At 30.1% G+C, this 20,259-nt stretch overlaps 2 protein-coding genes and 1 long non-coding RNA gene across 4 annotated transcripts; 1 reads left to right on the forward strand and 2 right to left on the reverse strand.

The window, feature by feature from the left end:
• Positions 1–4,331: 4,331 nt before the first annotated feature.
• On the reverse strand, positions 4,332–6,752 carry LOC121173312 (uncharacterized). The gene is made up of 3 exons (XR_005887883.1): positions 6,185–6,752; positions 4,561–4,642; positions 4,332–4,453 (listed from the first exon to the last, which is right to left on the reverse strand). It is a non-coding gene; the product is annotated as an uncharacterized lncRNA (long non-coding RNA).
• A 526-nt stretch (positions 6,753–7,278) lies between these two features.
• LOC102663277 (putative uncharacterized protein YGR160W) lies at positions 7,279–8,401 on the reverse strand. Its single transcript, XM_014765686.3, has 4 exons — positions 8,182–8,401; positions 7,987–8,035; positions 7,542–7,681; positions 7,279–7,400 (listed from the first exon to the last, which is right to left on the reverse strand). The coding sequence occupies exons 1-4, from the start codon at positions 8,276–8,278 to the stop codon at positions 7,279–7,281; spliced, it is 408 nt and encodes a 135-aa protein (XP_014621172.2). The 5' UTR covers positions 8,279–8,401.
• A 2,188-nt stretch (positions 8,402–10,589) lies between these two features.
• LOC100787607 (mitochondrial arginine transporter BAC1) lies at positions 10,590–16,294 on the forward strand. Of its 2 annotated transcripts, none has more exons than XR_001384158.3 (10): positions 10,590–10,879; positions 12,948–13,037; positions 13,918–14,019; positions 14,190–14,294; positions 14,374–14,472; positions 14,531–14,719; positions 14,837–14,935; positions 15,013–15,165; positions 15,250–15,285; positions 15,407–16,294. XR_001384158.3 is itself a non-coding variant. In XM_003541480.5 (10 exons), the coding sequence occupies exons 1-8, from the start codon at positions 10,781–10,783 to the stop codon at positions 15,162–15,164; spliced, it is 918 nt and encodes a 305-aa protein (XP_003541528.1). In that variant the 5' UTR covers positions 10,594–10,780; the 3' UTR covers position 15,165; positions 15,250–15,285; positions 15,407–16,292. The 2 variants fall into 2 exon arrangements, 1 of the variants encoding a protein (XP_003541528.1); XM_003541480.5 differs by having other exon boundaries at positions 10,594–10,879; positions 15,030–15,165; positions 15,407–16,292.
• The last annotated feature ends 3,965 nt before the right edge of the window (positions 16,295–20,259 follow it).

Here is a 20,259-nt window from a genome sequence, read left to right on the forward strand (position 1 = left end):
GATAAACTTCAGACAATGCAAACTCTTAATAGGCAGCTTATTTTATAATTCAAGACATTTGTTAAAAGAATTCACATACTTTTATTGTCTATATTTTTTAACAAATTTAATAGATTAATTTGATTTTACTTCCTAAAGAATTCTCCTTAAACTATATTATTCTTACCTACATAAAAGACAAGATAAAAAAAAATCAAGTCAGCCGAAAACTATTCATTTAAGAAAGTGGCAACAGCTAGTTTGATATGTTTAAGAGATTCTTCAAAATATTATCATAAATATGATTAAAACCTTTTCACTTTATAAGAATATTGAATTCCTACTGCTTCTCATAAAACATTTGTTCAGAAATATGATTAGAAATATTCATGAGATTGTTAGTTTTCTATAAATATATTTTTAAAAGAATTTTATACCAAGCATAAATTCTTCCCATCAACTCAAGACTCTTAAAATAACTCTTCTACCAAACATCCGAAGGAATTGTTCTCTATAATTAAATTTTGCATAAGTAATCACACATAAAATCAAATACAGATTATTTTCCAATAAAACTGCACCAAGTAAATAAACTTCGTTGAAATTCGTATAGATACTTTTTGTACCATTAATCATCATCCATTTAAATTTAATCTTAATAATTTATCTACACTTTTTTATATAATTTAAGATTATTTTTTCTCATAAAAACATTCTTTCACCTATATATACCTTTTCGACCTAGATAATAAATTTGACCCCAACATAAATCAATGGGCACACGTCAAGGAAACAAACCTTCCTCTAAAAAATCTCATGCTGCAGAAGATAGCATTTCAGCTGACTCACTCTCTTTTGCAGGCCTAGTTTCTATTCAAGACCAGAATTCAAAGCCTCCTATTCCTAACCACACCACACACTACTACAAGGTAAGCAAGCAAGACTTAGATTTTGAATTTTCCACCATACAAGAACACCTAAATTCTGGTTCCAACCCATTCAAGATCACACCTGCTGATGTGCTCATTTCCAATGGAAAAATCAAACCATTTCAACCAAATCGACCTGTCCTCACAGATCCCCCCATTTCCTTAAGATCATTGCTAGCTATTGATCATGCCAATAATAGCAAGATGTCAAATGTGCAACAAGCTAGAAAATATGATGAGCAACGTGTCAAAGCAAGAATCCACAAAAGCAAGGAAAGGAGTAGTAGTGTGACAAGAACTTGGTTTGGCCACAAAGTGTTTAGGTCTTTTCTATCTCCATGCAGGAAATGCCAAGCCACTCAGCCAGGTGCCGTTAAAGGACAAAGTGTGAAATGAGAAAAGCTCAACATATACCACTGACATGAAGCAGAAAATTAATGTCATGAGGAGTTTTTTGCATTTCAAAGTAGTAAAGATTAAGACATTAATGTTATTCTATGGATCGATGTTAGTGTTAGTGTTCTCGGTTTTTATATGGGTTCAATTTTAATGTAATGAATGTGAAGTATTTTTGTATCGAGACACAACACAATCATAGATTGCCGACTATTTATGGTGTGCTTGATTTGTCCCTGAATCACAACCAACATTAAGGTTGTGTGATAGATAGATTCAAGTTCAATGGGAAACCAAAGCAAATAAACACACACTTTGGCTTGCTACAATCTTTTATCATTAATGCATGCCTCAAGATCAAGCACATTAAGATATCTATATCTATATAATACTTTACATTCATAAATGTCTTATATGAAGATATAAATGTCTTGCTAAAATAAAGAAAACACTAGAACATGTTGAATGCTTCTGCGCTCCGCACTAGAAGTTGAATCTGTATTTCTCACTTCTCAGAAGGTTATAAAGATACTACATCAAAGGTTACAGTTTGATGTCTTTGTATACAAGTATAGGAGATAGAACCCACTTCATACTAAAAGTTCTCCTACCATACACCAGAAGAATTTTTAACATTTGCTAAGTTTAGCTACTAATAAATTTAATGAGTTGTTAATTTTAAGCTAATTAACTATGTATTAACTACTAATATTATTTTCCTAATTAAATATTAATTTATTTTATTATGCAAATTTACCAAATAACACGCATCTCAACTCAACAACACTCTCATTCTCGCATGAATCCTCTAAGTGACAATCACTAAATTGCACTTCAACTAAATAATCACTAAATTTCACTTCAACTAAATAAACAAAGCCTTATATTGTAACATTAAAAGATTACTAAATATGATTTCATGAAATATTTATGAATATTTTAGGGCACTTATAGTTTGTAAAACTTCCTTACGTCAAATATGCGATTGTCTAACACGGGGAAATAATTAAAAATGATAAAACTACCATACATTTTTCATTGTTCTATATAATTATGCACTTGACAAAAAATGGTCAAGTGATTATTCATTATTTTGCTTAACCCAAATGTGTTCCAAACTCCGAAAGTTGCTACTTCATCTTATAAGCCAGGAGCTGAAAATAACAAAAAAAGAAGAAAGTGAGATGACAAGAGAGTAAATACTAAGATTGTAGCAATAGTACTAAGAGGGAAAACTCGATATTTAATTATGTATACACATTATAGTCAACTTCGGTCTGGTTTGAAAAAATACTTAATAAGCACATATAAGAAAATAAAATAAAAAGCATAAAATAAAATAATCTTCCCTCACAAGTTAAAAATAACTTTTATAAAAGTTAAAATTAATGTTAAAGAAGTTTGTTTTCTTATAAATATTTACTAAAAGGTTTTTGGCCTTCAAGAGTTTACCAAATGACCGCAGTTGGTGACGTTTGGCTTGTATAGGTCAGCCAATGTTTCTTCATCCCTTAAAACACGCAATTTATCCTTGTTTGGATCAACAATTAGTTCATCTCGCATAACATTGGTTTGAGATTCTTCTACCAAGCTTAGTTCAACTTCATTAGGTAGGAGCTCAACTTTAAGTGCAACATACTATAGATAAAAAAAAAATCAGTTAGAATCAATAAGAAATATACTACATATATAGAAGTGTCTTAAAATGGAGAGAAAATAACCTTGCACAAGATTTTCACTGAACAAGTAGGCCTACAATGAAGGTATGGCTCTTGTAAAGTTGGCATCTTTTGCTCATCTAAAGAGACAAGCACAAGGGGGATGTCCAACTGAAATAACATTAGTCCAAATCACCCATATTGTATCATTGCAATAATACCAATGTTCGAGCAAAAAATCATGATTTAAAAGATTACAAAATTAAAAGAAGAAGAAGAAAACTTAGCAACATGTTAGATGAATCTCTAAAGTTGGTCTAAATGTTAGCAAAGGATAAAATTATTTTACCTCACCATCATTTACATTCGAGTTATGTAAATGATTAATAAATCTAGAGAGACGACTACTCATGCCATTATCACCACTCACTCGAGTGTTACTCTGGTGACTATCAGCAGAAGAACTTATTTCTCTATTGACGTCTTGGATACTTTCACCAATAGTTATATCCACATCGATAGTGGGAGATTCCTGTGCAAGGAATAAGGCATGATTAGGAGACATCCTCATTGTTAAGGATGAAGATCTTGTTTTATTTTATAAGAATAAATTAAACATGAGACATTTAAAATTGAAATATAGGAATAAATTAATGAAATAAAATTTATAAATGGAGAAATAAATTATGAAAATGAATTGTGTTAATTATCTATTAATTTGATAGTGTTAATCCAAATTTATCAATTTCAAATTATAATATGTTGAAAGATTTTGTATTAGCAACAAAGAAAGTTGAAAATTTTGCCATTAGCTTAAAATTTAGCCATTTAAATTTTAAGTAAAAGAATTTTAGAAAAAAAAATCTAATTTTAAAAAATCACTTTAGTTTGATATGGTGGTAAGATATAAAATTCAATTCAAATGTAAATTGGAATTAACAAGCTAAATTTTAACAAATGTTTTTGAAAAAAATTAAAAACTATATATAAAGAATAAAATGATATACTTAATGTAGGAAAAGTCATGTAGCTCAATAGGAGAATAACCACTGAAAATTCTTGTTCAAAAGAGAGTACTAAGTTCATAACATAAGAGTATACAATTAGCAAAAAATAAAAGTAGTTTGATAATCAAGCCATTAGCTTTCTTTGGTCATAAATTGTATTCTAGTGCAACAAGAACTATCAATGAAATTATTTTTAATTAGCATTCATATCTGAAAAATGTTTGGGCAAAGTCATACCTCTTTGTTATGAGTCCTTTCACTCTCATACATTGCCAATTCCTCCTGAGTCAAAAAATCACATTCATGGGGTTTAAAGGCACATAATTATATTTTTAAATTCAAAATACAATATGTTCATCTTACCTCCTCCTCATACTTGTCAATATCCGGATATATAGCAGCAATTATATTATCAAAATTTGGGTCATCTCTAAGTGATCGACGGCTAGGACAGTGTACACGACAAACGGGACATTCATTGTTACTGTAGTAAAACCATTTTAAATTTGTTAGTAAATGTGAAAATAAACCAAGACTATTAGAAATATAAATCTATGACATAATAACTTATGTGACAATTTGAGGACCAACCTAAGACGCATGGATTTCTCTATGCACTTTCCACAGAAGCGGTGCATGCATTCCATAACTGCTTTTGTTTTCCGGAGAATACCTTCACATATTGCGGAATCAACCATTTTTTACTATTATGATTTGATAATTAGAAAGGAAATAATTATTTTATAATGTTGCATTTGAAACAAATCTTTATAATGTTATAAAAAGTTCATCCATACACACAATAACAAAAACACTATCAGTCCTTGGCTCATTTCCATACATATTATCTGCATGAGAATTCAAATTAATGTTATCCATTTTACAAAAATATTTTAAAATTTTCAATTTGCAATGCAAAATCTTCTTATTAGAGTAAATATTAGATAATAGTTATTGATGAAAAAACATCCAATCTAAATATATTATGTCTCAAACACAATAATATGAGAAAAGTTCATGTACTAAAATCTTTATTGTCATCTAATTGGACATTCACTTTTTTAATAAGTGGATTCATTATAAGAAGAAAAAAATGAACTATAGTTCCTTCCAAAGGCATATTTTTTGTTACTTATAGTAAAAAAATCAGCTAAAAATGTTTTAAAAGATAATTAGATGATTTTTATAACCTGAAATTTCTAATAAAAATAAAATAAAAGACAATTTTGGTGTTATTGCTTATGCTAAAGGAAGTAGACCCTATGATGAATGTAAAGAAGGCACCCATCTTTCTTCCAATGGTACCTCCAAATCAACATTGCACACTGAGACCATTCAAAAATTTGTCTTAAGCATCAAGTACTACCAATCTTAAGAAATCTAATCAGGAAAGTTTATTACTTCCTTCAAGTGACCTAACTAATTTTCTTTCTTTCCTACTATTCTCTCGAATAACATCTTAGTTAATGCACTACCAAGCTCTCCAACTCGCCCCCCCTCACACACATACATTTTATACTTCTTAGACCCCTTATAGAATACAATGTGTTCAAGAAGAAAAGTGAATTGGTGAGCAAAAACTATGGGCAATGCAAAATTTGAAGTACCAAATAGCTTTGATGTTTTTATTTCATGCTCGGGACCTAGTATAGTAGTCATTAAATAATTCATAATCAGGATACAACACTATTTAAAAATACACCATGTTGGGACTTTTTTTACATGTTACTATATGCACCATGCATGTCAGAAAAGGCAAATGTCATGGACTTTTAAGAATGAGATAAGTGTAAACTACTCTCATGTGGAGATTATGTTATTAAGCAAAGTAGTGTCTACAACCACAACATAATAGGCATATTTGGATCACTCCCTCCCTAATCTTCCTTATATTTATTTTTTAATAAAATATTTACTAAAATATGATTGACACTTTAAAATCTTAGTGCATCATGAAGGGGACAAGGCACATTAAAAGGTATTTATCAATACAAAATTTTAAATTGATTAATTTTCCATTGCCAGAATTTTAACCATTTTCTTACCAAGTAAAAAGCATTATAAACCAATTGTTGTCATATCTTTGCTAAAACACAACTCTCAACAAAGTTATCAAATTCATACTCATAGTAAGTTTAACATATTTAAGGAACAACAATGATTATATAGCAAAAAAAAATATTAAGAAAACAAGAATTGGTTGTAAGTTACATACCTAGGCATATAGGACACCGCAATTCCTTCAAATTTGCCAAATCTATAGTCACATATCTGTAAATAAACACCCATTTAGTCATTTTAGCAAATGTTAATATTTAATATTTTTTTTGGAGATGATCATTGTCAAATACCAAATTCTCAAGTTCTTGCCTTAGGTGAATTTATTATGAGAAGACATTGACAATCCTTAAAGGAAATACAATTCATCTTAATTTTATTCATTTAATAAAATTGATCGTGCTAAGAATAGTGCAAAAAAGAAAAAAAAAAGAATGTTTTACTAAATTGTGGTAAATACATAACTACTTAAAAAAGTCATGTAAATGATAAGAATAATGATTAGTAGTTCCACCTTAGAGTTAATAGTTTTCACATACGTTATATTTGAGTTTTAAAAAAAAAAAACCTAACATTATGCATGCCTAGAAGTGTTTCACTTTCCTAGCTTAGCAAAGAAGCATGTATGTGAAAATGTTGGTAGATTCTAATGTGAAAAAATAGGTAAATAAAAAAAATGAACCCAATATCCAAATTGATTTAATTTATAGTCAAGATAAAATGCTTCCTTGAGAATAAGTTCATGCTAGTGAAAAATAACATTCATATTAAAAAAAAGATTTACACAAATTCAATAAAAGTAAAGCATATTATCTTTATAAATATGATTTTTTTTCTTCTCTTAGTACCATGATGTAATCACATTCTACATCACATTTTCATAAGGTGAAGCAAATTTAACCGTTTGTGTTGTAGGTTTAGATCCCTAATTTTTCTTGTCTATAATAAGAAAAAAAATACATTTTAACTCTTATTTCTTTTAAGAAAGTAAACATAAAAAGACATATCTAGTAAAAATTGAAAATTGCAAAGTAAACAACTAAATAAAGCACAATAAAAGCATGAGAGAATGCATGCATTACTTATAAATAAGTGAAAACCACAACAATAATCTCAAAATACTACTAAAACACAACACATGAAATTAAATCATAGTCACATAACAAACAACATTGAAGTATAATCAAAATCAACATGAAAACAAAGAAGTGAAAAAACCAATTAAAAAACAAAAACTGCACATTGAAATGACTAGAGAAATTTTGAATGACAAATCAACTTAACATACTCTTCCTCATCCTCATCTTCATCCCCATCCTCATCCCCATCCTCATCCTTGTCCCCCTCACTCATCGAATAACTTTGATCTAAGTCTGAATATCGAAAACAAAGAAACAATAAATGAATAACAAGATCATAAATAACAAACACATTAGTCAATGAAATTTAGATTAAAATGTAAGAATTGATTTTGCAAATTGAAACACATAATTTTAGAGGAAAAGGACACATACCAACTTCTTCTACAGGTTGCACTTCAGCTTCGAGTTGCTCGTGGTCATTTCTGGGAGCAATCTCTGTTGGAGTCTCTTGAGGGAGACTTTGTGTTGCTATTACTTTTTTCTCAAACTCTTGTCTCTCATCTGACAAGCTTCTACAAACATATTTAAATAAGATAAAATCATTCCATAAAAAAACCATCCTTCAAAGGGGATTCAACATCTAACTCACCCATAAAAAATTAAAAAAGTACGAGAGAATTCATGCATCACTTACAAATATGCAAAAACCACAACAACACTATCAAATACCATGAAAAGGCAACACATGAAATTAAACCATTGACAAAAAAAAATCTCACTAGGTAGAATCAAAATCAACATCAAAATTCAAGCAACAAAACCAATTAAAGATCAACATGATTGAAGAATTGCAAAATGACAAATAAGCTTAACGTACTTGTCTTTGTTCTCATCCTTGTACTCATCGCTCAGCAAACAACTTTGATCTAATTTTGAGAAAAATAAAGAAGCAAGATATATATGAAAAATTACCATTACGAATCGCTCATATGAGTAATTGAAATTTAAAATAAAATGGAGGAAGTGGTTATGCAAATCCAAATGAAAAAATTTAGAAGAAAACGACACATACCAATTTCTTCGGGTTGCACTTCGTCTTGGGGTTGCTCATGGTTGTTTCTAAGAGCAAGTTTTGCTGAAGTTTGGTGAGGGAGCCTTTTTGGTGACATTATTTTCACTCCAACTAACCAAAACCTATCAATGAAATGAAAGTTTAAAACACTTTGTAGCTAACACACCTACAAAGAAAAACTATTGAAAACTAATGAAGTGAGAGTTCAAGATAAACATTCAACAATAGAGGGGCAAAAGGTGATAAAGGTTGTATAAATAATATAACTCAAAATAATAATGTTAGTGTAGTCCAATATCTCCCATGAAGCATTAAATGTCTCCACCCCCATTAATAAATTTTATGTATTCAAAATATTAATTGCATTTTTAATGAATTTAATAAATATGCACTGATGATGTAAAATAAAAGTTAAAGTTTTTACTAATTGTATTTTTTACACAGTTATTCAATCACAACTCATGACTTTTAAGGTAGTTATTATAAAAATCAACAAAATTATTATATATAACAATTGTGTATAATATTCTTTATTCATTTTTAATACTTGTGTCAGAATCTTATAGGTCATATAAAATGAAAGAAATTGTTTATTACATGTTGAAACCAAAAAATTAATAAGTATTTATTACAACATTTAATAGATACATATAATACATATATAAAATATTGTATTTTTTAAATAAAATTTATTATTTAAAAAGTATTTATTACGGTATTTAATAGATACATAAAGTATTGAATTTGTTAAATAAAATTTATTACAACATTTAATACATATATAAAATATTAAATAAAATTGATTATTCAACAAAAATATTTATTACAATATTTAATATATAATAATAATACACAAATTCCAAGAATTTAACCAAATGGATTATGACAAATGCATGTTCGCAATCATATCTCATAGGTTTAATAGTATAAAAAAATACGCACACAATAAAGATTTATTTTAGTTTTAATTGCAATAAACAATTGTTTGTGCATAATTACTTCACAACTTTTTTATAATGGTATTGATATTATTTAAATAAAATTATCTTCATCGAATCTCTGTATTTGGTAATTAAATAAGACTTTTTTTTTGTTTTTTTTACTAAAATAGTATCAATAATAATAATACAAAAAATATTTTAAAAAATAAATTACATGTCACTTTTTTTGGGTTAATATTGCATTCACTAGATAACACCCAAGAAAAGGAATCATTTCATATAAAACCATTAGATAAATCTATTTTTTTATAAGAATGAAAATTATATTATATGTAATTTAAATGGCTGACTAAAACTTACACACGTTTAATGCAATTAAATAAATGTATTATATATAATAGAATTAGTACTTAATACAAATAGTAATACATAAATTAATATTAATGATTAATATTCATTGTAATATTTTTATTAATATTAGTAAATATATAAAGTAATAATAGTGATTAACGTGAATAGTATTTAATATTAATATTAATTTATAACTTCACAATATTTATAAATATAGTAATTAATTATAGTCTTAATTACACTTTTGTTTTCAAGTATTGTAATTATGCAATTTTTGTCTTTGGGACCGGTCCCCAAACTTTCCTTTCATTTACAATTATTTGTCTCTCAATTTTTTTTAAAAAACTTAACAAATTTTACTAATGTAGCGCTAACATAGTTTCTAACATCCACATGTAACAAATTATGTTGAAGTGATAATAATGTGTCAAGTGAAAATAGGGAGAAATTAACAAAATGTTGGTGAAGATGAACTTTAAACCCCACTCCCATATTTCAATAACAACATTATAAAAGTTTGACATAAAATGAAACAGTATAATTTCTTATATTATTAATTAATTAAAAAATATTTTTAGCATGACTAAAACACGATTATTGTAAACATTAATAAACTTACTTTCTCTCTACACTGACAATAAAACAATATTATAGTATGAGTATCTATATTATTTAAATTTAAATATTTTTTTTCGTTCTTGTATTTTTTTAAATTTAATCTTTATGAATTATATTTATTTTATCTTCGGTCTTTAAAATAGTTCAAATAACACTTTTTTATAGCTTAAAGTGTTATTAAAATGATCTTAAGGATAAAAAAATAAACATAATTTGTTAGATTAAAAATAAATAATTTTTTTATAAGGAAAAAAATTAAATTATAATGACTAAAAAATATTTAAGTATGTTATTTATTTATTTTGTAAATCATAAATGATTTTTTTAGCAAAAATCATTAATGATTTTCTTCTTTAAATTTTTTGTTTTATGATATAAAATATTAAAACAAATTGTAATATAAGAATTTTACATTATGATTAAAAAAAGATAATTACTGCATCACCCTGCAGTTTCACCAGTTGCTTTCCAGTCAGGGAATCCAGGTGGGTGACACAAGTTACCAAAACAGAACAAAAATGAGAAAAAAAAAAAAACCCCTCTGATCTCATCCTTAATAGTGAAAAAATTTTACTTTTCCCATGCCACCTGCTACTGTGTTTGTTTCTTTGAGACACTATCAGTAACTGTAACAGTGTATCCTGCGACCTGGTACGGACAGTAACAACGTAGTTCCTATGTAGCTGATTATGGCGGAGATTTCAAGTTCAGGTTACAAGGAATACGTGGCCGGTTTGTCCGCTGGTGTTGCCGTTGTAGCCACTGGCCACCCCTTTGATACCGTCAAGGTTCGATTTTTATCAACTTTTATGGAACCCTTTGGTCTTAATTATTGCCCCCGATTGATACATTATTTGATACTGTAATTGTTTTGTTTCTATGTGTTACTGTTAGCTCTTTTGATCAGTATTTTTGTTGTTCTGCCCAGTGAATTTTTTTGGGGAACTCAAAACAGTGTTTTTTTTTTGTACTTTGGGATGCAGGGTTGAAAATTAAAATGGTGGGCTGCTATAATTTCAATCGGCCATCGTTCTGAACTAGTGTGAAACAATTTTAGATCTCAAATTTTCATTGGGGTCGTTTTTCATTTCTGTTTTTTGAGTTGATACTTAATGTGATTAGTGTTATATAGTTTTTGTTATTGTTCGTGGTTGGTTTATTGGTTGATTGAGCAGTTAAAGATAGTGTCTGGGATTGTGTTGAGCTAGTCAGTATTACTTAACTAGCTTAATGGCCAAGTTCTACTGTTGTTGTCCTTTTAACTGACCAATGTCAATTGCTGGCTTTTGCATAGGATAATAAAAATTGCAACTTATGTGCTATCTAGGGATGACATGATGATTCAGAGCTATTACTGACTTGCTTGTATAATTCATGTCTGTGCTTTTTTGTTAACCTTTTTAAATAGTTCAAGCATGTATAAATATTATGATAACAAATAATGGTGAAAAAAAAGGGGTGGCTGACTGGCTGTTAGACTCAAGAAATGAACACTGAATAAATTATATAAATAATTTGGTTTTAAGTCGAAATTGAGTACAAACATCAATAAGCACGATATTTCTCCTAAAAAACTTTGGGTTTCATCCTAACAAGAAGTTTCTTGCTTCAAAATACCATAAATAAAATAACAATCTGACAACTTAATTGTGTTCTGCAAGTCTGTCACCCAACCTATATATCACTATAACTTTCGCTCCATAACACATACTTCCTAATCCAAAATTAATATGAAAATAACTTCTTAACAACATCCTAACACGGAATTATTACTGCCAAATTCAGAACTTCATCAGAGACCCAGTGCCCAAGACTCCCACTTAGTGGGATTTGGGAGGGTAGATGTAGGCAACCTTATCCTCATAAGCGAAGAGGCTGTTTCTAAGATTTGAATCTGTGGGCCATGAGCTCCAGGTCACAAGGTAGCAGCTTTAGCGTTGTGCTAAAGTTCACCCTCATGACAAATAATGGAGAAAATAATAGGAAATTTTAGAATTTTACTTAAGTGATCGAGAAAGAAAACATTAATGATTTTTCCATCTCCTTGGCATGTGCAATGCTGTTGCACTGCTTTCCTTTATCAAATTGTTTGCTTTTGTGATAGAAAATGATAGTTAGGCTTCCCATGAGGGGCACACATGAACTTTGAAATAAGATTATCAATCCAAAGCCTAGAAGAAAGCTTGCAAAACCTTCAGGCAAAGAATCAAGCTTTTCTTAATGCAATTAGGATGAAATGATCTCTCTCTCTCTCTCTCTCCTAGCTAGCTAGCTAGCAGAAATATTGGTGTGTAATCTCGTCCGAACAAAATTATTGTGATTAAATAATATATGGGATATGGGCAGGAATAGGATTATAGCAACAAAATGTGACTTGTAGCTTAACAGGGAATGGTGCTAACTCTTATAATTGTAACATACGTAAATGTTATGTATATAATAATTTGATCAGCAATATCATATATGTGAGCTATACAATATAATCCAGATGTACAGAAATTTACAGTCCCTTAATATTTTAAGACTACTCATATAATTCATGTTGCAAGGAGATAATATCAATAAGCTATGAAAATACTGAGAAAGTTCTGAAATTTTAAATTTATGCATCAGAAGCACAAGGTTTGAACAATTTTCCTAAATTATGGTTCTTCAGTTGCAGTGAGAAATCCTTTTGGTCATTTTCTTTTGGTCCACGATCTTCTACAATATACTTATATTTATATCTATTTTAGGCCCTTTCTTGCATGTTTGCTGGTGACTTCAGGATGGTTTTTATTGTGTTTAATTATATTTTAATTGTTATCTACTTTTAAAATTGTAGTCTCTGTAAACTATTTTTCCCCCATTAATCAGGTGATGCTGCAAAAGCACAATGCAGAAGCACATATGATTCAGTATAGAAATGGATTGCATTGCACTGCTAGGATATTGAAGACTGAAGGAGTATGGCTAATTGACCTTTAACTTCCAAAGGATAAAAATGGGTTATTCCCAATTCCACATAGGAATATGACATATTGATAACTGCTAATTCATATCAATGCTGGTTGATATGCTTTCTTGTGTATAAAAGCTGGAAGCCTGGTCAGAGGTAGTTTATCATTATGTAGGCATGTAGTGGGCTCATTACTTGAATTCATCTGGTGATTTAGATTGAATATTTTATTAATTATCAGACCATCACATCATTTAATAAGTAATAAAGTTATTTGACCATTTGATATTTGTGTTCTATTTCTGGAGTTTGATTGTAGGGGCTCACTAAATTTTGTTTTGAAAGCTATCTTCCTATTTGTTTTGAAACCTATTGATTATGACATGTTTTGTTAATTATTTGTAAAAACTGGCTATGCTTAACTTCACTTATTCAGTAAAGTCAGAAGGCACATATGTCCAAATTCCATATTTTCCTTTCTATCCTGTTCTGATGTTTTTCCTCTCAAATGGAAGTGTTTTTCTCTCCCCAAAGCCCACATACTATCTTTTCAATTTTGATTGATAAAGGTCCAAGAGTAGTTCACCTAAAAGCCTATGTAGTTGGCCTGTTAATTGGAGACCCATGAATGATTTTATATCTATGACACTCCCTCACCTGAGAGTCTATTGGGTTTAAGTGTTGATAATAGATAAGGTATGAGCTCATTTTACTTTGTGTTGAATTTCAATTTATTTATGAAAATTGGAGTGTCAATGGTGGAATTCTTGAACTTAGTCACAGAGATTGATATGTAATATGCTTTGTTTTTCTTTTTTAGTTTTAATTAGAGATTTCAAGGGGATTGGTTTGAGACTTCCAAATGTAATTTTACAATAACTCTTTCAGATCAAAGGACTTTATAGAGGAGCAACACCATCTTTTGTTGGGATGGCAGTTGAAGGATCACTCTTTTTTGGCATTTATTCCCAGACAAAAGTGTACCTTCAGGTGTGCTTCAGAATGGCTTAAATGAGGTTTATCTTGATTTGACATTGCACCAATCAGCACAACTTGTTATGAAATAGAGTTCTATAAGCTTTTAGTGGTTTTGTGAGTGTATCATGTGTGATGTGTCTTGTATCTCTTAGCTTCTACTTTGTTTCCCTACAATTATCTAGGGGGGAGTTCAAAGTGGGGAACCACGGCCTCAAGTGATAATACCATCTGCAGCTTTTAGTGGTGCCATCATCAGTTTTGTGTTAGGTCCAACAGATCTGATAAAGGTAAAGTGAACCTGCAGTGTGTCATTGGAACTTTTATTGTCCCTAACAACAATACCAATTTAAATTTGAACTTCTCCAGTGTAGGATGCAGATACAAGGCACTGACTCTTTGGTTCCTAAATCCAGTAGATACAGTAGTCCCCTTGATTGTGCCCTTAAAACTGTAAAAGCTGAAGGGGTGAGGAAATTCTGCAGCACCATGATTAATGTGTTATAGCTGATGGCATCCCTTTCAGGTGAAAGGAATTTTTCGTGGAGGTTGTGCAACATTGCTTAGAGAATCAATAGGGAATGCTGTCTTTTTCAGTGTATACGAATATGTGCGCTATCACATGCATTCAAATATCAAAGCTAATTCATCCAATCACAGAAACCTGGTTGATATTGGAGTTGGGATCGCCAGTGGTGGCCTTGGTGGTGTGGCTGTAAGCATGTTGATAACTAGCATTTTTTTTTCCTGCTGTTGTTGACAACTAAACATGCTATTGAATATTAATGTACTGAACCTTTTTTTTTGTGATTTTTCTGGATCGTTCTACCAGTTTTGGTTGACAGTTTTGCCTCTTGACGTGGCAAAGACTTTAATTCAGACAAACCCTGATAAAAATTGTCCAAGAAATCCTTTTGGGGTCTTGAGTTCAGTAAGCTCTCTAAATGTTTCTAAATTATTTAATTAACTGCCAATCATTTATATATAAAGAAAACTATGTGCCAAAAGTTGTTTTGTTTGTGTAGATCTATCAAAGGGCTGGATTGAAGGGGTGCTATACAGGTTTGGGTGCTACTGTAAGTCGAGCATTTCCTGCTAATGCTGCAACGATTGTAGCATGGGAGCTAGCATTGAAAATGCTAGGCATTAAGCGTGACTGAGGTCGGTTCCTTTCATTTGCAATATGATGACTTTTTATTATCTGGCTCACATCAAGTGGTGATTGCTGTTGTATTATTTTTGTAGAGTCTACCTAATTGCGGATAATACAACAAAGCTCAGGTAAGCTTTCATAGAGCCACTGTTCACCCTAGCTAATATTTGGACTAGATAATAATGCTTTAAATAGAATGTGTTTTTCCTTGGAAGAGTTTCTAATTTTCAATTTTTTGTCTTTTACTAGGACATCATTCAACATTGCATTTGAAGCTGGTTATTTAATTCTTTTTTTATTAGAGAGCTTGCTTAACGAACTTGGAATCAGAGGCCTTTATTTTAACTGTCCCCTAGGCCTCTACATGCTTTTTCCCCTCCAATTTTTTGGATAGAAGTGTAGAACATTTCTATCTCTGGCATGAAAGTATATTTGTTTATATCCATTGAAGTTAACATTATTGGAAGTGTATAGTATGGCCAAGACAGAAAAGCCCACTTGTAACACCCATCTACCCCAAGATACATACACTTGTAATATTTTCTAAATACGTTTACAGTGAAATTTAATTAAAAGAATGTATTGGATTTTTAAAATAAAAAACTTATTTTGCAGTAAAAGTATTACATGTTAAATATTTGTAAACTTAAAGAAAATAGATTAATAAAAAATGTAACTACATGTTAAACAAATCTTGGTGCTCCAAAGTTCATACAAATCATATTAAATAAAATATGGTGAAAAATTACTTATAAATTTAATCCTTAAATAAATGAATAAAACTTGTGTTCCAATGTTATATTATTTTAGAGCATTCATAATCCTAAAATTAATAGTAATATCAAGTGAAGACCTAAACTTCTCATGTAGCATTATCATCATAACCTTTTAGAGACTCACCTATAAGAGTGATATTTATTCCATACACAAACTAGACAAACAGAGGGGGAGTGAGATACATCTCATAATATTTAAAACATTAAGAAAGTCAGAAAGCTATAAGATAAATTTATAAACAATTATGTACCACAACACAAGCATGCATTATCCAAATCAAACATTTCATACACAAAGTCACACACGAAATGCAATGTACATTAGACCTGTAGATTCGTATGCATGTGGTAACATTTTGGAAAACACTATGAATGTAGCCTGGGAGTTCATGTAGTTGACAAATTGTCACACGATGGGCATCACGACATTATTACTCTCACCGAGATGACACCACCAATAGTGTGTTAGGGTGTTTCAGCCTTGCAAAGATACTCCAACACATGTGATAGTATGAGCTTAAAGGAGATTTCAAACTCTTGCACCCCCAAGGTCAAAGTCGTACATCAACTCATTCATGACCTTCCCGGTTAAGTTCATAAATGTCCTTTACTTCAAAACACATATGCACAACATGATGTATGGTTCATGGACAATATCCACATGAATTATTTTCGAATTTCCTTAGAGATTCCTATCCCGCATGGATTAGGCTCTCCTAACATTTTTCGCAATACCTGCGCATATTATGATATATTACATTCACATATACTCGTAGACATCATGTATTCAGTCACAATATCAATCATGGACACATTCACTCATTTACCCAACAATATCGTCACATCACTTCATTTGGCAAATCATAAGTATAAACGTCATGCATTGTGTAAGTGCATATGTTGTATGAAGATTTTGATGATGCCAAAAGATTGAAGCTATTCAATGTTGATTCAAGTCAAGATCAAGAAATCAAGAGAAACGATCTACAATAGTCCTTTATATGTTAAAAGAATCTCTTAAAAAGGTTGTAAAGGTTTGGCCTTAAAAGACTTAAGTTTTCAAATATCTTATAAAGTTTTTAAGTAAATATTACATCTTGAAAATTATATATTTCTCTCTGGTAATCTGGTTACCAGAGGTTGTAATCGATTATCAGAAGCAAAAATATTTGAATTTGAATTTTTAAAAGTTGTAACCGATTACCACCTTTGTGTAATCGATTACCAGTAACGGATAGTTTTGAAATTCAAACTGAAAAGACATGACTCCTAAAATATTAATTATCTAATTGATTACCAAAAATCTGTAATCGATTACCAGTGAGAAAATTTCAAAAATAACTCTGAAAAGTCACATTTCTTCATAAGTTTTTGAAAAGTCACCAAAAGCCTATAAATATGTAACTTGTATTCGAAATTCTTAGAGTTTTTCAAAACATTCATTGTCCTATCCTTTCACAAGAAAATCTTTGGTCAAACACTTGCAAAATCATTAAGGATTCTTATAAGTTCTTCAAGTTGTATCATTCTTCTCTAGAAGAGAGAAAAACATTTTTCTGTACTTTAAAGCAAACAATAATTAAGAGGCAGTGGGTCTCTTGACTTGTAAAGTTTTCTGAACACAAGGGAAGGGTATCCCTGGGTGATTTAGAAGTTGTAAAAGGATTTACAAGTATAGTGGAAATCTCAAGTGGATTACTTGAGGACTGGACGTAGGCACAGGACGTGACCGAACCAGTATAAAACTGAGTTTGCAATTCTCTCTTTCCTAAACTCTTTTACATTATTGCAGTTTAATTTTACTTTGCATATTTAAAGAAACATCAAGTAAATTGTTCATTACTTCTTTTCTGAATATTAAGTCTGCATATTTATTTTAAAGAGAGAATTAAAATTTGTTAGGGGAAAATTTTTAAACTTAATTCATCTCCTTATTAAGTTATTGAGACCACTTGTTTAACACATCGTACTATCACTATTTATGATATCAATATTACATTCTTATTTTTCCTCCTACGTTACTATGACCTTCGTAGAGTATAGTAATCATGTCTAAAGTTGTATTAATCCTATTAAGTTGGTTCTTATCTTGTTAGAAAGATAAGACAATTATCTACAACTTCTATGTTGACATCAAAATTCCATTCAATCGTTTAGGAACCTAAAATTAGAAAATATACAAACTGATCGCATAATTTTGATAGTTTAATCTTTACTCACTAAAATTGTAATATTTGGAGTTATATAAATCATTTTTATTGAAATCAAATCCCTTAGCTAGATAACATCTAGGACTACAACTCTTATTAAGAACACAAAGTCTAATTATATCATTTAAGTTCACGTTTCGGTGTTCTAAGTTAACGTTTTCCATCAGAAAATTAGCAGATGCATCCAACATCAATTATCAAATTCAATTTCAAGAATATCAAAATGACAAAATATCAAAACATCATACAATCAAATTCACCCAAATCATAACAAAATAAAGTGTTTTAGGATATTCACAATTCATCCAAGAAAATAAACTTGTTATAATCATAAACCTAAGATCATACAATCTACTTGTGGCTTATTACCACTCATACAACAAAAGAAAAAGAGAGAACCCACTCCCTCTAACTTCAAATGAAACAATTCCTCAACAAGGAAAAGAAAGACGATCTCACAATCATTCCCAAGAACGCATTGGCCCAATGACTTCATCCACCATGATCTCCACGACAACTCTTACTATGGAAAAAAAACTTGGTTGTGATTTAAAACACAATCTCAAGTTGTTTAAATTCCCCGAGTTTGAAAACTCAAAGGAAAATATAAATATATTGACTATGAGGGGCTCTACGCCTAACGCTAAGTCTTCTTAATTCTTTGGTGCATATAAGGCTTGTTGGTCTCCTCTATATATAAGAGAAGAAAGAGGTTCATGATGTTATTTTGTCTAATGTGAGATTTAAAGCGTTTTTCATGATTAAGTGACCTACTTTGGAGCTGATTTTCTCTAAGATAGAAGCTTTTTGATTTCTAAGGTGTGTGAATGAATTGTAACTTTTTCAGCAAGCTTTCTAACGACACAAAAAATACCTCAAACGGACAACTATAACTCAAGATATGACGTGATCTATTTAGGGTTGTCATCATAAAACTAATATTGGACTTAAACAACTTTTCAAACATTTTAATTATAAGAAGTTAATCTAATACTCTTCTAACACCAAATATAATATAATATAATAAAGACGACAACAAAAACAACAACAATAATAATATACACAAAAGTACACACATGTATAGGAACATATACACTCAAAACACAAGTAAATGTTTAGGACAAAACCAATAATATACAAATAATAATAACAAATAATTAGAGAAAATATAAAATAAGAGTCTTAATAAGAGTTCTCCTTATGATATATTCCTAGTACTCAAAACCTAGGGTGTTACATCACTTGTATTTGGTCGATTAAACTGTTATGTGCTAATTAGTGCTACCTTTTATAAGTTTTATGACCTTTCTACAACTTGAGTTTAGTGTAAATATGTTAGGAGTTCTACATTGAGCAGAATAAAAGACTTAATGTTGTACTTAAGGTATGAAACTCTTCTACCTAACGGATTAGTCTTTTGGGTTGGACTCATCTCTTATGCTTAAGTTTTAATAATTGGATATTTTATTGAGAGATGGACTATGAAAAAGACTATCTATAGATTGGATTAAGGTGTAAAAGTGAATATTGATAGGTGAGTGATGCTCTCAAAGGGAAAACGGCTACTGCCATTGGGTCAATGTCGAGAGAATCAAAGTTGTCGTTAGCCTCAATTCTTAAAAGAGGTGGTAATGTTAGGAATCTCATATTGAGTAGGATAAAAAACCTTAATGTGATACTCAAGTCATGAGACTCCTCTACTTAAAGGACTTTTTTTTTGGATTAGACTCTTTTTTGGGAGGTCACCATATTATGAGTGCAAAATGTCTACTAGTTATGATGATAACTAACTTCCGATGGAGCAAACCTGTTAGTCACCTTAAGTGTGGTGTCCCTCTTTCAACTACGTTTTTTTTTTCATATTCAAATTTTAATCTTGTTTAAGATATCCAAGTTAAGCTTTATTAAAAGTTATAATAAAAAATACACGGAGAATAGTGGAAGGAAAAAAAAGAGCAGGGGAGATAGAAAAAAGGAAAAAAAATGATGATTAAAAATTAAAATCTTACTGAAGTTTTTTTTTTCTTGGGCTCGATATGGCTGTGTTTGGTTTACAGTTTGACCTCTTCTAACTTATGATCGCCCATTAAATTAAGTTTAGTGATATGTTTGGTTT

The sequence above is a fragment of the Glycine max genome, chromosome 13 (genome assembly GCF_000004515.6).
Source record: "Glycine max cultivar Williams 82 chromosome 13, Glycine_max_v4.0, whole genome shotgun sequence".
NCBI classification, from domain to species: Eukaryota; Viridiplantae; Streptophyta; class Magnoliopsida; order Fabales; family Fabaceae; genus Glycine; species Glycine max.